At 36.1% G+C, this 20,000-nt stretch overlaps 2 protein-coding genes across 6 annotated transcripts in view; one reads left to right on the forward strand and one right to left on the reverse strand.

The window, feature by feature from the left end:
* Positions 1 to 5,253: 5,253 nt before the first annotated feature.
* Positions 5,254 to 8,466, forward strand: tlx3a (T cell leukemia homeobox 3a). Its single transcript, XM_079893396.1, has 3 exons — positions 5,254 to 5,853; positions 7,029 to 7,263; positions 8,166 to 8,466. The coding sequence occupies exons 1-3, from the start codon at positions 5,463 to 5,465 to the stop codon at positions 8,368 to 8,370; spliced, it is 831 nt and encodes a 276-aa protein (XP_079749522.1). The 5' UTR covers positions 5,254 to 5,462; the 3' UTR covers positions 8,371 to 8,466.
* Positions 8,467 to 9,530: 1,064 nt separating this feature from the next.
* kcnip1a (Kv channel interacting protein 1 a) overlaps positions 9,531 to 20,000 on the reverse strand; it is a 62,102-nt gene continuing 51,632 nt past the window's right edge. For 4 of the 5 annotated variants that reach the window (XM_079892107.1, XM_079892106.1, XM_079892109.1 and 1 more), the window contains exons 2-8: positions 18,212 to 18,336; positions 18,046 to 18,115; positions 16,564 to 16,634; positions 16,308 to 16,415; positions 13,618 to 13,722; positions 12,967 to 13,029; positions 9,537 to 11,520 (exon numbers count right to left, since the gene is read on the reverse strand). In XM_079892107.1, the coding sequence (XP_079748233.1) occupies positions 11,473 to 11,520; positions 12,967 to 13,029; positions 13,618 to 13,722; positions 16,308 to 16,415; positions 16,564 to 16,634; positions 18,046 to 18,115; positions 18,212 to 18,336 (590 nt within the window). In that variant the 3' untranslated portion in view covers positions 9,537 to 11,472. Of the gene's footprint in view, positions 11,521 to 12,966; positions 13,030 to 13,617; positions 13,723 to 16,307; positions 16,416 to 16,563; positions 16,635 to 18,045; positions 18,116 to 18,211; positions 18,337 to 20,000 lie in introns of all 5 variants that reach the window. The other variant, XM_079892108.1, reaches the window with a different exon arrangement.

Raw genomic sequence — 20,000 nt, forward strand, 5'->3', positions numbered from 1 at the left:
TTTATGCATATATGCACATTCAAATTTATCATCAATGACACCAAATTCCATGTATTTTAATGCATTTCGGATGCAAATGGGCCTAAACTACAAAATTTAGTTCATAAACAATCCAATTCAGGCTGTAAAATTATCTAAGGAAAGAAATAAAAACCTTTTTCGGGCTCATCACATGATTCAAGGATTTCCAGTTTTTACAAGCTCGAATCTATCAGAAACATCAGTCATGTCTGTCTCAACAGCTGTGCGCAGACATATTAATACATTTTAAAAAGCCCTCTGGTGTTTCAATCAACTGTCTGATCCATGCATCATAATTTCGCCCTAATACAAATCTGAATGCTGGAAATAAATCCATATTTGGAAACGTTCATTTCAGAGAAACAATGAAATCTGTGGGAGATGAATATATCGGATGGTTATAGAGATTTACACAGCCTGAGGACGAGTCCTGTGCGAGGATATGCAGTCGTCCCGCCCTCTAAAATTACTGTGATGGGAAATTTGGGATTGTTATTTGTGTGTATTTATTTACCTATGCAGGCTATACTGTCCCTGAATTTACTGTCAAACTGACTTGTTTTGCACAGGAATTAAGCTTATTGTTTTACTTTATCATCATGTGGGAAAAACTTTCAATGTGTGTCCAACATCCCCATGGCTTTTGGAGTTTGGAGAATGCATAAATACAGCAACCCCAAAAGTACCTGAAAAAAAAGTATAAAAATGATTGATATCATTGCATTAGATGACATATCAAAGCTGCATTTAGTTTAAAGGTGTAACTTTTAGTGGCCCTCTAGTGGTTAAAAAACGAAACCGCATGCATTTTGCAGAACAACATTGTTTTGGTTGTGCTTCAGCTTTGCGTGACTGTACAGAAGAATATGACCCTTTACATAAAAATAATGCTTTACAATGAACTCTGTTAGAATGTCAACCTTTCTCGCTCGTTGTGACAACTAACTTATGCCACTCCTACACCAAACACGCATCAAAGCAGCCGGTTTCATTCAAAATCGGGTCTCTATTAACTATCAGTTAATAATTATGCTATAGCGTACATATGAACAATATTAACTTAAAATTAGTATAGGTTACTATAGTGCATAATAAAACAAATCGAACGTTTCTTTCACTTGATAAATGTTAATTAATTAATTATATTATTAAGATTATAATATATGGGAAGTGCAAATGCGTGTATAAACTAAACTATCAGGCTAATCAGGTATCTGTATGCTAGTACACAAGCTAACTAATACAGACATTAATGGTCATCATAACATAGTTCAAACAGCATTTATCATAACATGACTTTGTAGGAATTGTAATCAGGCGCTAAGAGACTGTCTTTTTTGAGAAACCCGATTTTGAGGAGGACCTGATTTGTCACCACATGGAGCAACTTTTCTCTATTTACGGATATAAGGAGACATGCACGGGTGAGTTACAAACTTTCCCGCGAAAACCGTCCTGTCAGGTCTAAAATATAAACACTTATAATAGGCTAGAATCAGGGTAAGACAAAAACACACATTTTAGAAGAAGTATTGGTGATGTATTGACTATTTAAATTTAGTTAATTTTGAACAAAAAAAGTTACATAGCGTACCTTTAAAAGAAAGATGCACAGCAAAATAGTGTTGAAATTCCCAATAATCATCGCAACATGATGTGTGTGAACTTGTAAAGAACTGACATATCATCAGGCAGTTTTAAGAGTCCTGAAACTGTGAGAGCACGTGCTTAACTCAAACCAGGGCTTTTAAAGTCCCTCCTCGTTAACTTAGCTAATGTTGCACTACTGCATCATATCAAAGCATTCAATGTGACTTCTAATCGATGCTTTAGTCTCAGTGTGAGAGGAAACAGATGTTCAACAACACCAGCGAATTCACGGGCTATTACTTTACATTTAATAGGCTTTATTTAATATTTAATGGGGTGACAGAGGATGGGAATTATTAACGGGCCAAATGTCATTTGCGGTGTCAATTTGGCTTCAGGGCTGATGTGAGGATTTTCTCTCCTTTGGAGTTTTTCCAGTGTGGCCTTTAAACTCGTGTGATGTTCATATTGCCTCAGTCTGTCTGCGGTGCTTCAGCACAGATCATAATAAAAACATAGTAGTGTTTTTAAATGCTCTATTACTTACCGGCGTCAATTCATATTCCTGCACCACTGCTTCTCTCAAAGTCTCTTATTTATTATTGAAAAGCACATACGACCCTTATATCACTTAATTCTACTTTGCTGCTTTATATCTCTGTTTCTCTGTGTTCTTCAGATGCGCGCGCGTGACAGGTCTCGCTCTGTGCTGAAGCTGGGAAATTGATAACGCGCCGGAGACGCGCAATAAAAACGACGCCCGCGGGCGCGACACCCGGATCCCCTATTATGCAAATACGGGGTAATTTTAAAGACAAATCGTTGGCTTTTATTCCCTTATATTTCTGTTTTATACGTCTCGGTTTCTCCGGAGAATAAAGCATTTAATGTGTCGAGCCCAATGATGGATCTGACCTTCAATCATTCCAGCGAAAGGATGGGGCTTTATTTGAAGAGAGGAAAACAAAACGCAACGATATTACTAAACTTTTACGCACACAAATTGTGAAAAATATCGGCAATGAAAATCTGAAAGTTAAGTTGAGGGCAGAATTAATAGCAGATCAAATGTCCAGTTATACAAAAATACATAAAATGCAAATCGTAAAATGACATTTTGATATTGGCATCATATTTGTCTAGGTAAATGTCTAGGTGTCCGACTATATACAAAAAAGAAAGAAAAAATCTCAACAATTAAGTATTTAAAATGTTCTTAAAATGAGCAGTAGCCTTTTTTTGTTGTTGTTTAACCAATATTGGTTTACAAAAAAGTATTCATATCAGAAAACCCATTGTCCTCTGAATCAAAGTCAATGTTGCGAAACAAAAAAACAAAACAAAAAGTTTTTCAGAAATTGATGAATCTAACATGAATAAAAATATAAGAACATGGCACGTGTTTTAAATTATATTTAAGATTTCACATTTGTATTACCCCATACATCCTGTTGTTGACTGATATAGGCTAATATAATTTTTGTATTTGGACATAGGCTAATTTCACATTTTTGGCAATTTAAAATAATTTCATAAATAGATCAGCACCGATTAAGAATAGTATTAACAGTAAAACAACAAGTAAATGTTATCTATAATAATAATAATAAAAAACGACATTTACTATGAGAGGGAGTTAATTACATTGTTGGAGCAATTAGAAAAACAGTATCCTTCCTCAATCAATCGAGAGAGAGAGAGAGAGAGAGAGAGAGAGAGAGAGAGAGAGAGAGAGAGAGAGAGGTCCATTAGATGGTCCGAATTACAGTCACCAAAAACAATTATATGTGGGTGCATGGCCACAGATACGTAGCGAATAATTGCTCGATAAATGTTTGACAAAAAGGAAACTGAAAGAGAAGCAAATGTCACATAATTATATGTTATTATCACGCGTCTAACAGTAAACAGGCCAAATTTGTCGCCGCGTGCACATATGGCACGGAAACGCGCCAGAAGCACGTTAAGGGGAGTCAAGCGTTTCTGCCAGAAATGTCTGAATACATTCATGGGGTGGTTTTTAAAAAATCATTCATGTGTCAACGATAAACTAACAGCCGTCAAAAGCTCAGTGGCGGTGTCACATTTTTAGACACCGTGTCCATTTCACTGAAAACTGACACACTAATAATCTGCAAGAGCAAATTACGCGCATTCATATTTTGCTGCTGCTACACCTCAGGTCACAAACTCCATACTTGTTGATTTTGAGGGGTTATTAATGATAAGGCTGATTTTACTGAACAAATAAACTTGATGCTATACTTTAAATCTATTAAACATTATTTGCACGTGCCTAAAGCGACTGAAGTGAATTAGGGCCTAGCCGGTGTCAAATGCAACAGAGGTTCACATAACCTTTATGAACACAATACAAGCATAAACGGATGTCAGTTTAAAAGAGATGTTGATAGGAGCGCACAATTTATGACATCTAAATTGGATTGCGTTTTTTTTTTTTTTTTAAATCTCCTCCGAAATGGGCTACAAATCCATCCATGCATTCATCAATGCATTAAAATAATTACCGAGCAAAACATTCACACTGAATTTAGAAAAGAAATCACCAATAAAAAAGAAAGTAAGTCTTAGTAATTTGTTCTCGATGGTTAAAGAGCCAGTGCAGAGGGTTCCGGGGCCGATTATGTCCATTTCACCTGCTTCTAAACTGCATTACTGACTCAATCTTCACGGCTCTTTCATTGCGCGTGTCCTGCCCACAGCCTGCCCACGGCAAACACTCCATTTCCACGAATGTGGCCATCAATTTAAAAGGCTTTGCGCGCTCACGCACACACACAAACGACAGAGCGCAGCCAGTGCGCGCGCCGGTCCGGCACAGAACTTCGCATATTTGATGGATATTGTTTGGGTGACATTTAGGTAATAAAATCTAATTGGTCTGTTGCGAAATAGTTTTACTTGAATGAAATTACGCGCAACTGAGAGCATTTGGCTGCACGTGCAGGGGGTTCAAACATTAATCAACGCATGGCACAAATCAATGCTACATCCGAGCAGCGGGACTGTGTTCAGTGATGACGAACTCCGAGCTCGTGTTTAACAGAGACATTCTCTGATTTCCGCCGAGCGATCGATCGATAACGCAATGAATCCTTCACGTTTACCCCTTCTGTAGAAAAACACTCACTTTTAACTGACAGGACAAGAGATTGCAAGATTTTGCAATTATTTGCAATGTTTTCATTAACAGAATATAATATTGGTTGTTTTGCGAATCCTCAAATGTATGTTTAGATTATTTTATTTTTAAAACTGCAAAATTAAACCTGAACTTAACATTAACCTAAAGCTATTCTTTGCAAGCACTGTTATTTCCTTCTGAAAATACAAATCTAGTTGATTCATTTTGATTGCATCACTGCAAAGTAAATTCAAAGTTTGTGCGTAAAAATGTCCTAATGCAATTCCACATAATGAGAGACCTCTGTAAATAAATTAGCAGCAACATCTTTCAGCCTCAATAAATGCGCATTTCAGAAATTGGTGTGATGACATTATTGAATAGCATAATGAGGCTCTAGTTCACTTTTTTTTCTTCGCGTTCCTAAATGTCAACCAATAGACAGAGATAATGACGGCTCGGTCCAGTCGACCAATGAAAACTTGAGCTGAAGAGTTTGGCACGCGCGGCGGAGCGGAAACTCGACAGTTTGACGCGCGGCGCATCGGTGGCGAGACCTGTCAGAGTTCAAACGAGGAATTAGAGAAACGAGGACCGTCATCTGAGACCATGGACAAGACTAAAACTAAATTAAAATTATTTTCGCCGCACCTAACGTGATTTCGTTCGTTTTAATCCGCCACAATCTGCTGCGCAACTGGGAATTATGGAGCGCGCGGAGCTCAACGAGCCAAAGCCGCCATCCAAAGCTAACCAGGAACCCATCCGATTCGGGATCGATCAGATTCTGGGCTCTCTGGACCCGGAGAGCAGCCGTGGAAACACTGTGGATAACAGCCGCTTGGGAAGCCCAACCAGGGCGAGCGTTGCGCCTCATGTCTCCATACCCGTCTCTCTCTCCGGAGTCCCGGGCTCTCTGGAGGACTGCGGGCGGGTGTACGGGGTGAGCGGCTCTCTTGTGCCCAGTGGAGTGATTCGGGTCCCGGCACACAGACCTCTGGCCGCCGCGGTGCCGCCGGCGATGTTGAGCGCGGCCCCGGCGCTGTGTTTCCCCTGGATGGACAATAACCGCAGGTTCCCTAAAGACAGACTGCCAGGTAAAAGACACACATCTCTGAGTCTGAGGATGCTGGGATTGATCCACACGCTTCACTGATCTCTCTGGCTGCTGGACCTGCGCAGTTGGTTTCAGGAAAATATTTCAGGAAAAAAGATTTCCCCTCCAAAATTACAAAAAGCTTTTCAATATAAATCACCCTGAAAAATATATGACCTTGATTACAATAATAACCACACTGTTTTTGTCATTTTTAATAATTATATCAACTGGTAGGCCACACATTAAATCAAATTTCAATTAAAACGATAATTAAAATAAATATGCATACAATTATTTACATGCTTTAAAATGCAAATTAATTTATTTTCTTAAAGAGCAATAAAAAAATATTCAAATTCATAACGCAAAAATTGGTTTGATTGGTTGCTGTAATGTGTTTATTGTTAATCCAGAATATTAATTGATTAGGCCCAAACGTGTATTTAGGCTGTGTCAACATTTCTTCAATTAAGTTAATAAACGAAAGCAGTTATAGTTCAAATATTTAAGGTCAAATACACACTTAAAAAACATTAAGTTTGAACTAAGTTTGATATCAGAGCACAACGGGGATAAAGGCTATTTGACGGAAAACGTTGTTTCTGGGCCCGAATAATATAAATAATAATAATAATAATAATATATATAGGTGCAATAGTGCACTTTTGAGATGCACGATGTTTTGAGCCATTTAATACACATGAAGTAAACAATACGCACTTCAGAAATAGCTGCACCATTTTGTGTTTATGAACTATTGATTTAATCATTTTTAATAACCTTGAAAATGATAAACAGGTGTTTTGTTTCAAACATACGCAATAAGTTTCAGGGATTCCACGTTTCAATTTATTTTTACAAAATTACTAGTCAATGCACGTGATGACCTCCATGATCTGGACCATATTGTGGTGCTCGTGCATGTCTACAAACCGCTGTTTTGGGAAGGGAAATGTATCATCAAAGGTGCACACAAATCATCTTTCTCATTATTGATTCGTTAACTATAGGTTTTGTATGTATAACGAACAAATAGTCTACAGAGTCAACCAGATAATTTCAGAGAGCATTGGTTTTAATAATCACCTACAATAATAATTGCATGATCAGAGTTTGTTTTCAGCAGAATCTAAAGGAAAATAACATGATAAATAAATGACACTTTTCCCGCAGCTCTCATTCCGTTCACCGTGACCCGGCGGATCGGTCACCCGTATCAGAACCGAACTCCCCCGAAGCGGAAAAAGCCGCGCACGTCGTTCTCGCGCGTGCAGATCTGCGAGCTGGAGAAGCGCTTCCACAGGCAGAAGTACCTGGCGTCCGCGGAGCGCGCGTGCCTCGCCAAGAGCCTGAAGATGACGGACGCGCAGGTCAAGACCTGGTTCCAGAACCGCAGGACCAAGTGGAGGTGAGACTGGAGGAGTGCAGAACCACACACAGCACGCATCATTGCTTTAGTTGTTGGATCCTTGCTGGGAAATGTAGAAGTCCACCATGTACAAACATTTAGACCCATTTAGAATTAAGATGTTACACCTTTTTCATTTAATATAGTTTAAATTTCAATTATTTGTATTAGTATTCAATTATGATTAAACATAGCCATCCTTAAGAATAATTCATTGAAATATTAAAGGGAAATTCAGCGTTTTTTTTTTTTTTTTTGTGCTCCTCGGTCACTTTTGAGGCACGTGCCATGTGAACAATAAAACAAATCATGGACTTGATTCGAAAGTTAAATAGAAATGCCGTTAGCACTTTATGGTAACACTTTATTTGACAGTGTCCTTGTTACATGTACCAGTAAAATATGCATAATTACATGCAACTAAACCCTAATCCTAACCAATTGGTCAATCTTCAAATCAGACAGGATGCAGAGGAGAAAAAAGCGCATAGAAATGGAGTTAATAATAAAAAAGGACCATAAATATTGCATAAATATTACTTAGTACCCTAAAAGTCAAATTTAAAAAATATATATGCTTACACTTTATTTTAAGGTGTCCTAGTTATACATTTAAGTACTGAGCAATAATAATGAACTACATGTACTTACTATAGGGTTAGGGTTTGGTTTAGGGTTAGGGTTAGTTGCATGTAATTATGCATAATTTATAGTAATTACTACATGTGTTAGCAAAAATATTATTGAACAAAATTATATTACATTGATTTTACTGGGGTGGAAAAAATGACACTCTGACCCTAAAAAGTCTAACTGTTACATCACATTAAATTCCTATGGAATTGTATCCATTGTTTTAATGATTTGGATTTATATATATTTTGCATCTTCAAAATGTCTAGAAGGCAAACAGCCGAGGAAAGAGAGGCGGGACGTCAGCAAGCCAATCGGATGCTGCTTCAGCTTCAGGCCGACGCCCTCCAGAAGTCCATGAGCGAATCGGTGTCTTCGGATCCTCTGTGTGTTCATAACTCCTCCCTCTACGCCCTCCAGAACCTGCAGCCTTGGGCCCAAGAGAGAGCTGGGAAAACCACAACACTGGCTTAAAATCCCTCCGTGATCCCTCACGGTCCTGCACACTGAGAAGGGAAACATGATGAAACACTGCATCTGAAAAGCAATCAGGCTTTCTGACCGGCTATTTTATAAATCTCAAACCATCTGAGCTCATTGTGTGGGAAAGTGAACTAATGATATCTGTGTGTTTGTTACGGACACCGACCAAACGCTTTCCCATGAAGATCTTGCGTTGGGGAGGGAAAAAGGTGAAACATTCCCAGAAACTAACTGGCAATCATCCTGAATCACAGCTCTGTAAATATATGAACTGTTCAAATGATGTCTGTGAGAAAGTCTACAAGATATTGTACTGTACTGTAATTATTCTGTGCTATTATGGTGACGATGCATTGCCGGCATAATGTTAGTCGTTGTTGATGACGTGTTTTGACCCGGAAAAGCAATGGTGTGTAAATATAACACTGAACAATCAGCATTATGCATCGAAAATTTTATTGTTAAACAGTTTATACATCATTTCAACAAGAGGATATTTAAGCTTCCCGTCTCCTCAATCTGTCTGTCTGATTGAGCGTCTGTCTGTCTCTCTGTCACCCGTCTCATGGGAAAATAACCGGCTCTATTCAGCTTTATATAGACACTGCCGCTTCTAATCCCACTTTGCAGAGTATAAAATATACAATGAGTGTAATAAATCAAATATCATACTGTATATTTTAAACTCGTCACGCTGTACCGGCACAGTGATTGTTCAAAAACACATCATATGATCAAAGAAACGATCAGAAATGATAATAAAAAAAGCATTACTAAGGTTATCCGGGAGTCTGCCAGGAATGTTTGTGACCGTGATAAACACAGGTTTAACTTTCTACACTTTTTACCATGTTGGTTTCAGTTTCCTGGCACAAGCGGATTTGTTCACATTTTTAAGAGCTTTTCAACAACTAGGACTTTAAACTCAACATGAAATCTCATTTGACCATATTTACTTTCACTTTATATATATATATATATATATATATATATATATATATATATATATATATATATATATACACACACACACTTATGCATTTATATTTATATATAAATATTATATATATACAGCATTTATTTAAAATAGAAATCTTGTGTAACTATACACTACTGTTCCAAAGTCATTTCTTTTTCTTGCTTTTTCTTTTGAAAGAAATTAATTATTCTATTCAGCAAGAATGTGTTAAATTGATAAAAAAAAAGTGATAGTAAAGATTTATATTGTTAGAAAAGATTTCTTTTTTGAATAAATGTTGCTATTTTTTACTTTTTATTCATCAATGAATCCAGAAAAAGGTATCACAGGTTAAAAAAAAAAAATTAAGCCATTTCCAACATTGATAATAAATCATCAGAGTGATTTGTGAAGGATCATGTGACACTGAAGACTGGAGTAATGATGCTGAAAATTCAGCTTTCATCACAGGAATAAATTACACTTTAAAATATATTAAAATAGAAACCCATTTTTTAAAATTGTAATAATATTTAACAATAGTTTTCTTCGATCAAATAAATGTAGGCTTGCTGAGTATAAGAGACTTCTTTTAAAAACATTAAAAATAATAATGTTTCCAAACTTTTGACCGGTACTGTGTATATAATGCCTGCTTTAAATCGGGTCAAGTCAAGTCTCCTTCATTTATACAGCGCTTCTAACAGTGTAGACTGTTTCACAGCAGCTTTACAGTGATAATAGGAGATTACAGGAACAGAGATTGTTTTGGCTTTACAGCAGCTCTAGAATAAAGTTACTGTCCAGATAAAGTTAGCTTTATCCTCCCTACATGTTTTTAATATTCAGTTTCGCTCAGATATCCATCAGTTAGATTGCAAAGTAAAATGGATGTTGAATGCTGTTCATGTAGAGTTTAAACATCATGCTTGTCAGGACTAATCAAACACAGTTATATTCATTTTATTTCATTATTATTATTATTTTCTTGCTCTCTCTTCACAGTACGGTGGCATTATGGCTGTATAAAACAGTACTAAGTTTTGGCAATTCACAGCTTTCACGCAGTAAATAAAAAAAAAAGATATTTTTTTAAAATAAATAGAAGTGAAACACACACACACAAATATAGTGACTGCTAAAGTTTGCTACGGCACCTGTCAATCAAAATCTTCATTGCCATCTGCACAAAGCCAATTAGTCATATTTCACCCCAAAAATCAAAAATTTGCATATTTAAATAAATCACTGTATTTCATTAATGAGGATACTGGGGTGAAATGTGACCTGGTGACATGATGTCGTGAGATTCACCCACAATGATTCTGACGGACAAACAGACCAATCAGAAAGCAGATCTTCGAGTAGGCGGAGCTAAGCCGACAGAGACGGGTGCGAGTGATGAGACTACCAGAAATGATGGACATGAACACACATCAGATCAGACACGGGATGACACGATGCACGAGCGCAGGACACAACAACTGTCAAAAACACCGCCGTTAATGTCACAGACTGAGAACTTCTGCAGAACGCCAGTTAAACACTGGTCGCTTCACAAGAAAACCACTGAGACACTGGTTACACTACTGGATTAGAACATGTCTACCTAAATGACGGACACGATTCAGCACATCTTTTGGAGAAATATCATATCACAGGTCGAGTGTATCAGATGTTACATACCCCATAATCCACCTAGGACGACTGGTTAAAAAAGCTCGGATGCATCAAACATCAGTGACATATTTTCAAATCAAAATGGGTTTTACAGGACCTCTTGGAAACCCGCTGGGCCTTTGTGAACACGGCTTTGACACAATTACTCACATGCTCTTTTAACTACTTCCTTTTTTTTTTTTTGGTTATAGACATATAATTCTCACATCTGCAACAGAACGAGGTCAAACACCAGGGTTTAAAAAAAAAGGACCTGTCGGTCTTCCGGCACGTGAAGCATTGAGCCGTTGTCTGACATCTGTCAAACCTCCAGAATTACCATGTTGATGGGGTAAAAGTTATTTCTCTTTTGTTTTGTTTTTTTAACAGAAAACTGGTCAGATTCAAGAGTTCATTGGTTTCTTTCTCTGACTAATTTCCCTTTTTCCGCCCTTCATCCTCCTCTTCCTCTGGCTCTATATCACATTCTCAAAGAGCTGCAATGATCGCATGATGTTTTCATCCTGAAGAGACAAAATATGAACAGAAGAAAGAGAAAGAAAACAATTTCATGAGAGACGGCGAAAGAAATACGAGGAAGAGACAGAGAGGGAGGAACACAAACTAATTGCAAAAGGCAAAAGAAGAGAAAGTCTGTGTAATCTAGTGAATCAGACAAGAAGCGGCGCTCTGAATGACATGTAAAACAGCCAATCAGAGTTCAGTGTGTTTCTGATGAAGTGTGACGCCATAAAACAACTGGTGGAGCTGTGATGGAACGAATGAAAAGTAGCAAAATAATCCAAAAATGTAAAACTAAGAATTCATTTTGGAAAGATAAAAAATGTGTCTGGTGAAAACACATAAAAGCACATAAAAGAGCATCTTCACCACTTTGACAAAAACTCGAGTTAGTCAGGAGCGGCATATTCAACAACAGTATTGAAAAAAGATTTCATAAATTTAAATAGGGCTGGATGGTACGAATGGACTATTTATTTAGAATTTTTATTTTATTAATAATTATTTTAACATTTATATATTGTTATTCTTATTTAAAAATAAGATATATTTATTGTATGCAAGTAAATTAATTAACTAATACAAAAAAATATTTAAGATAATAATAATAATAATAATATAAAAAAAATTAAAAAGAAGAAAAAGAAGGGAAAAAAGGAAATAAAAAAAAAAAAAAAAAAGGGAATAATAAAAATTTATAAAAATGTTAATTAATTAAATAAATAAATATAAAAATAAGTAATAAAATCAATCAATCAATAAATACATAGATACATTTATTTGCATGACTTTCAGTGGCCTGGACTGAAATGAAATAATTGACAAAGCAACATAAAAACAAATGATTCATGATGAAGCAACATGGAATAATGTCCCAAATAAGCAAAAGGAAGAGTCTGTTATTTGTTCTTACTCACAACATGTAGAGGATTTTTTTTATTTTATTTTGTTGCTTCTTTACTATAGAATTGAACTGCTGTTTAATCAATGCGTCAGTACTCGCTCTCTGACACTAGAGGACCCTGCTTACATTCAAGAGAGAGAGAAAGTGACAAGCTATGACTGGAACAGAATACCTGTGTACTGCTTACTGCACAGTATATTCTGGATTCTTTTAAAGAAATGTATAGTATGCAACTAAAGAAATGCTACACAATTTCATAGTTCTGTTTAATTCAGCGAGTGGCATCCAATGATAATCTTAGAAATAAATGTTAATTTTCCTTTTTTTAAAGACATTTAAAATGTCTTCACTTTCAATAGTCTGATCTAATAACGAGTGAAGAAAAAGATGTTAAAAAACAACAGCTGGAAGGAGTGCTTTGCATTGTGGGATACAGTATTCAATGCACTGTGCTCTGCTTGTATACTGCACATGTTTTTGCAAATGGACTAGTCATTCGGTTATTCTATGCATACTAATTTTGTATGCTGTTGAGAACAGGTACCTCTTGACAGGAGAGAATAAACTCATCAAGAGTGACGACTCCATCTCTGTTCTTGTCCATTTTCTGCAAGGAGAGAGAGAGAGAGAGAGAGAGAGAGAGAGAGAGAGAGAGAGATTAAGCGTGTGTGAATTACCAGAGTCTGTTCGTCTCAATTATTAGTGAAACTAAGTTTATCTGCTTCAAGAACAGTGCCATTATTTCCTCGCTAGAGAGAAATGTCATGTAGCTTTTGAGTTGCTAAACTATTTTTCTATTTACTATATATCTGTGTGAGTGTGAGTGTGTGTCCGTGCTGTATGTGTGTGCGTTTGAGTGGGAGAAAGAGAGTATGTTCTTTCTGTATATGATAAAATGTCATTTTGTGGCAAAAAAAAATGGAACTAATTTGTCGTTTTTGTCCTATTACTATATGTATTTGATTGGTCAGTGTCGTTGTGAGTTTTGGTTCTTCTGCTGTTGTCGGTTGTAAAGACCTTTGAAGTAACAGAAATCATTTGGCGGAGTGATATGAAACTATAATGCTGTCAAAACCTGCTGGAACTACTTTAGCCGTGAGTAGCCACTGTAGAACGTTCATCAACCAATCAGATTCAAGCATTCAGCAGCCCTGTAGTATGTGATGATGTCTAAGGTGCACTATCAGAGTCTGACCTGAAAGAAAGCATCCACGTGCTGTCTGGTGGTGTCGGTCTTCATTGCAGGATACGTGAAGCGGCCCATCATGTCATATATGGCTTTCACTATATCGGTCATCTCCTAGAAACAAAAAACAAATCCATTTATTATTCTAAAAACATGTTGCCTACATAATTCCCAATGTGTTATTTAAATGATTGTACTATTGTGCTAAAATGTGGAAAATAGTCATTATAAAGAATGAACAGATGTGTCCAAACTCTTGACTACGGTATTTTAGGTTAAAAAAGGGTCAAAGTTGCACTCTTGAGAGAAAAAAAAAAAAAAACACAGATGAGACTGTGATGGATTTTTAAATTAATAAAATAGTAAACTGTATATTAAACTAACCATGTTTCTAACATCTAACCTTATTTTTCTTTTTAGGCCTAACATGATAACACTTTGAAACACTATGTACTAAAACGTTCTGTCCTGAGTTTTTGAATGTTGTATGTTGTGTTGCCATGCCCCTTTGACTTTGAGTGTGTGTGTGTGTGTGTGTGTGTTTATAAATAACAAATAGGGGAAATGAAACTAGACAGATGACTAGATTACCTAGCAACAGAAGGGCTTGTCTAAAAAGAACCAATCAAATTGTGGGAAATTATGTAAAGTTTCATGTCATTTTGCCATACCCCTTATTCTATAAAAACTGTTGTATTCGTGTTAGCTGGTGGGATTCTCAATGGAATTTGTCTGAGATCCTCCAGCCTTGCTTCTTCTTGGGAGAGATTCCCTGCGAACTGCTCGGGAACTCTTCCGGCCATGATTAAAGCATTTAAAGGACATTTGCTGAAGTCTGTTTGTCCATTATTGCTGCGCAGCAAGTCAGATAGGGAGACAAGCTAAATATAGCGAAACACTAGAGACCTTACTACCAAGTGATAGTGTGGATCACATTAAGAACACTAGAGACCTTATTCCCAAGTGATAGTGTTCGATAGGGGGCGATACAGTACAATGTGGGCATGTCAAGCGATGCGAGAACTTCATGCAAATTAGAAGTGATTTTCGTGAGCGACAACCAATAGGAAAGAATACTTTCAGTGGAGCTCACGTCACCAGGCAAGACAGAAGAGTTCGAGGACTATTTCACTGTTTTATATGATTTGACTGTAACCACATACATGGATATAATAAAATGATGCATGGAAAAGAAACTGTCGACAGTCTCAGTGAGTTTAATTCACATATTTATAGTTCGAGTATTGTAGTTTTATGATGCAAGTTTAGCACTGCTGCAGTTCATTTTACAGTTTCCCCTGCATTATGTTGACTATTAGGGACAAGAAAATTGATTATTTGTCAAATTCGAATGACGTTTTAGTAATTTATGACAGTATGAGTTCATTTGTTGATTGATCGATCTTTAATCTAGTAGGCTAAATGATTTAATCCACTGAACACTGCTGTGGTGATATAAAAACACTCTCCCAACAGCATACTGTTTCTTTTGAGCCTAATTCCTAGTCAAATTAAAATGATATAGTTGTATATCACTTGTGATGGTATTCTGTATAGATATGGTCAGACGTGCAGCGTCTACCAATAACATTAGTGCGACAGCACTACGAACTCCCACAAGCGACTTCACAGTATAGAGACTAGCGACATACAGCGATGAAGTCGCTGGCGGTGTGAACGGGGCTTAGGCGTCAACTCGCGCGTTCAGAGCTAACTCAACTGAGTATAATATTTTCTGGTGTCAAGGACACCAGGTGCAACCTAAATCAGGTGCGCAAGGGAAAAATCTACCACAAGTCCCATTTTATTATGACATTCTGAAATGCACAAAATAATATTTACATAAAACACTGAAAACATGCATTTTAGTTTTTTTCACTCAACAACAAATCCTTTAAATTTAACCCTACAAAAGCCTTCTGTATCATATTTGATACGCCAATTTTGTAAGGCCTCTGAATGATCAACATGATCAAAACTGAAAGACCTGTCGCACACAATCTACTCCAGTCCTTCAGTCGTCTGAATGATAGTTTAAACAACTTCAGCAAGTAAAAGTCTTTTAGTATAATTGTACAAACGTCCTCCTTCAGATCGTGCTTCATGTGTCTATTTGCTGTGAAATCTTTACTGATTTTTATAAAGTAAACATAAAAATAACCTTCTATTGTTAGTGATATTTCAAGATGAACACTTACTGTAGGTTTACTTAATTATCCATTCGTCATTTTTAGAAAAATCATGTCAAAATGTGAGTATTAAATATGAACATCAGGATTATTTGTTCATCTCTCAATCATCATTGTATTGCATTGCATTATATGTTTTTAAAACGACAGAGCTTTGATCATAAAACTAAGCATTTGAATATCATCTTACTAAGACATATTTTTGTCAGATATAGAGCGGCGACTGATATTTATATGCATTTTATATATCTAGTCTTTTATATTTTCATAAAGATCTCATTGATTTACATTACAAGCATCAGAATTTCATCTTACTTTTTGTCCATATAAATATTAGCATAAACAATTATCGACATCAAGCTTAAATTAATCAAAACTGAAACTACCAGCTTGTGGGAAATGCACTATAGAAATATAGTTTGCTTTGAGCATGTTTTGTGTGACGGACGTTACTTGCATTAGATACTGTTGCTATGTAAATAATATAATATAAATATAATATAAACACACCTCTTTATTAATGTAACCATCTTTGTTAATGTCGTACAGGTTGAAGGTCCACTGTAACTTCTCTGTTGTTGTTCCTCTCAACAAGATAGATAGAGCCGTTACAAAGTCCTGACAGAGAGAAAGAGAAACAATGGGCGAAGAGGAGGGATTTCTCATTAACAACACAAATGAAAACACCGTGCTGACACAGAAATGAAAATAACAATAGAAGAAACGAAGTTGGTGAAGAACCTGAATGAATAGAGAGAAATTTCACCTCAAATTTGATTGATCCGCTTTGGGAAGAGTCGAAGGCGTTGAACAGGTAATGTGCGTACGTGCTGGCATCTGCAGAGAGAATACACACACAGAGAGAGAGAGAGAGAGAGAGAGAGAGAGAGAGAGAGAGAGAGAGAGAGAGAGAGAGAGAGAGAGAGAGATTAAGACTTTTCTGAGACCTATATGGGGTCTACCGCATTTTGTTAGGACAATGTCTATATAGTAATATATTAACAGTAAAATGACTGATTTAAACAGCATTACAGTTTAACAACTAAGTTTTATATAATAATACAGTAAACCTCACATTTCAGCCTTTAAACCATAAAAGAAAAGGGATGAGTCAACATTATAAACAATTATACTGTGTATATTCGTGTTTTCCGTCCCCAAATTTATGACCTCTTGAAATTATAATGAACTTACATGTATTGTATATTATTGAAGACTTTTTGGCCCTATTTACACCTAGTATTAATAAGATGCCTTTTGGTCGATCGGATCTCAAGTGGACGACGCTAAATACAGGTGTAAACGGGGTCTAAAACGTTTTGAGCTTGTCCACTTCCAGAGGTCATTGAAAACGCATTCGACTGGATTGTTTTCGTAGTGTAAACGCTCATGTGATCGAATGTGTTCAAACAGACACAAAACACCTTCTGCTCTCCGTCTACTGACCTGATGCTTAAACATTATGGGAAACGCTCTAGCCAGACGTGATTTATACTTCAACTGGAGACCAAAGTTTGGTTTGAAGAGGAAAAACACACCAAGCACAATGTTCTCTCACCATTCCTGATTTCTAACACACACTCACAGCGTTCGGCTGGTGTTGCGTCTGTCAGAGAAGAAACTAAACTTGCATTTTGGTGAGACTTACGCTTTAAATTGAATAAAAATGTACATGAGACACATGAGTATGTTTTTTTTATGGTAAGCTAAGGAAATGTATCTATACCAGGGTTATTATCGTGGACTAAAACGGTAATGCAACAAGGTTCCATTTGTTAACATTAAGTAATTTACATTAGTTAACATGAACTAATATAGTTATTCATTCAAAAACGTGGATTCATTCAGTAACAAAACATCAGAGACATGCAATGACTCGTTGGTGGATGCGTTTGGAATAATTTTCATTGGTGAAACAGAGCAAAAACAGACAGTAACAGTATTCTGCATCTAAAATGTAAGTCACGTAATATTAACTTCTTGTTTGTTGAACTGTTGTATAAAATCAGGATTTGCAATCGTGCTGATATTCAGGAAAACGGCACTCTTGCTCGTGTGACATTGCTTAACTAGCTAAATCCTTTATAAATACTAAACACCAGACCTCACACAGACACATTTTTTGCCCTGTATATTAAATTTGTGGGGATTTATATTCATTTTGGTGGCATTTTTGCCTGAGGCCCCATTCATTATATTCATATCCCATTAAAAGAAATGGATAGATGAACTGCACACACACACTGACCCCCGTGAGGAAAGAACTGCGAGTAGATCTGTTTGAACGTCTCCTCGTTGACCACGCCACTGGGACATTCCTGAGAAACAAAGGGAAAAAATGTGTGTAAATGTGATTGTCACAGCAGTCCATCAGGAAAACACGTGTACATGTGTGTGTGTGTGAGCTTGCATACGTTTTTAAAGCCTCTGTACAGCACTTGCAGCTCTTTCCTGTTGAAGTTTGATTGGGCCTCCAGCAGGTCCAACGCCTCTGGACGATGACACACCACAGACAGCTCCAGATCATCACACACCCTATCTACACACACACACACACACAGGTTAAAACATGTACAATAAAACATGTGCAATCCATTGGATTTCCTTGGTATATGATGCATTTAACAGCATATAAAAATAAAATAAAAAAGAATTGAAATTAATTACATGGTAAAAAAAATGATCAGATGCAGATTAAATTACATTTTAAAATAATAATAATAATAATATGCTCTTTTACATAAAATCATGTTAATAAAATGCAAAAACCTAAGAAAAATACCATGTAAAAAAAAAAATTTAATTACTTATAAAATAATATATTTACAGATCCATGAAATATACAAATAAACATACAAAAATAGACAAACATCCAAGAATTCATCTATTTCACCTTTGCACCATTTTGATTGACATACATTATCAATCATAAGTTTGTGGTCAGTAAGATCTTCTTTTTTTCAAAGTATTTAATACTAGCATTGAGCAAGTATGCATTAAATTGATCAAAAGTTACAGTAAAGACATTAATAATGTTACAAAGGATTTATATTTTTAAACAGATTTATAAACAGCACAACTGTTTTCAACATTGCTAATAATCATAAATGTTTCTTGAGCATCAAAATGATTTCTGAAGGATCATGTGACACTGAAGACTGGAGTAATGATGCTGAAAATCCAGCTTTGATCACAGGAATAAATTACACTTTACTATATATTCTATATTATATTCTACTATATAGAAAACGGCTATTTTAAATTGTAATAATATATTGATATACAATATTAATGTTTTTACTGTAATTGTTGATCAAATATGCAGCCTTGGTGGGCAGAAGAGACTTATTTTATTTAACAACATTGGAAAATCTTACAGACACCAATCTTTTGAATGCTAGTGTTGATCTAAAGGATTGTCTGAGATGAGATGCACTGATAACACACAGTGAGAGATCTCGTCCTGCATCTGAAGCACCGAATCATTTGGTTTCAGAGACGTACAAGTACAGAGGAACTCCCATGTGTGTTAAAGATGACGACACCGCAGTAAAACACACGTTTGACATTCACAGCATTCGAAACGGATCACTTCCTTTTCATCTATTTACAACTTATTTCAGCTAGTTGCCAAGACAACATTTCTCATATTAATTTAGCTAAACTTGATGTATTAAAATAATTTATAAAAACTTATAAAATTTATAAAAACTAAACAGACATAAAAAAAGACAAAAATTATGAAAACAAACAACAAAACTTTTACTAAAATTAAAACAGAAAATATAAAAATGAAAACTAATTCAAAATATTAATAAAAAATCTCAATGTTAGTAAAATAAGACTGATTCTGTATATAAACGACTGAACCGCAAGAGTCACAACAATCAAAGCTCAACTGAACCAAAGTGAGAAAAACAAACAGACATACAGTTTGAAATATGAATATGATCTTTTTGGCATGTTGAACATCATACATAAGGACGGACTCAGGGTGTGTGTGTGTCCTGGTAAACCCAAAGGACAAAAATCCAAAATCCTTGTCCTTGTGTGGACATTTTTTGGTCCCCATAAGGAAACACGCTTATTAATCATACAGAATGAGTTTTTTTTGAAAATGTAAAATTGCAGAAAGTTGTGTGTGATGGGCAGGTTTAGGGGTAGAGTTAGTGTGTGTGTGTGTGTGTGTGTGTGTGTGTGTGT

The sequence above is a fragment of the Squalius cephalus genome (assembly GCF_949319135.1).
Source record: "Squalius cephalus genome assembly, chromosome: 14".
Classification (NCBI taxonomy): domain Eukaryota; kingdom Metazoa; phylum Chordata; class Actinopteri; order Cypriniformes; family Leuciscidae; genus Squalius; species Squalius cephalus.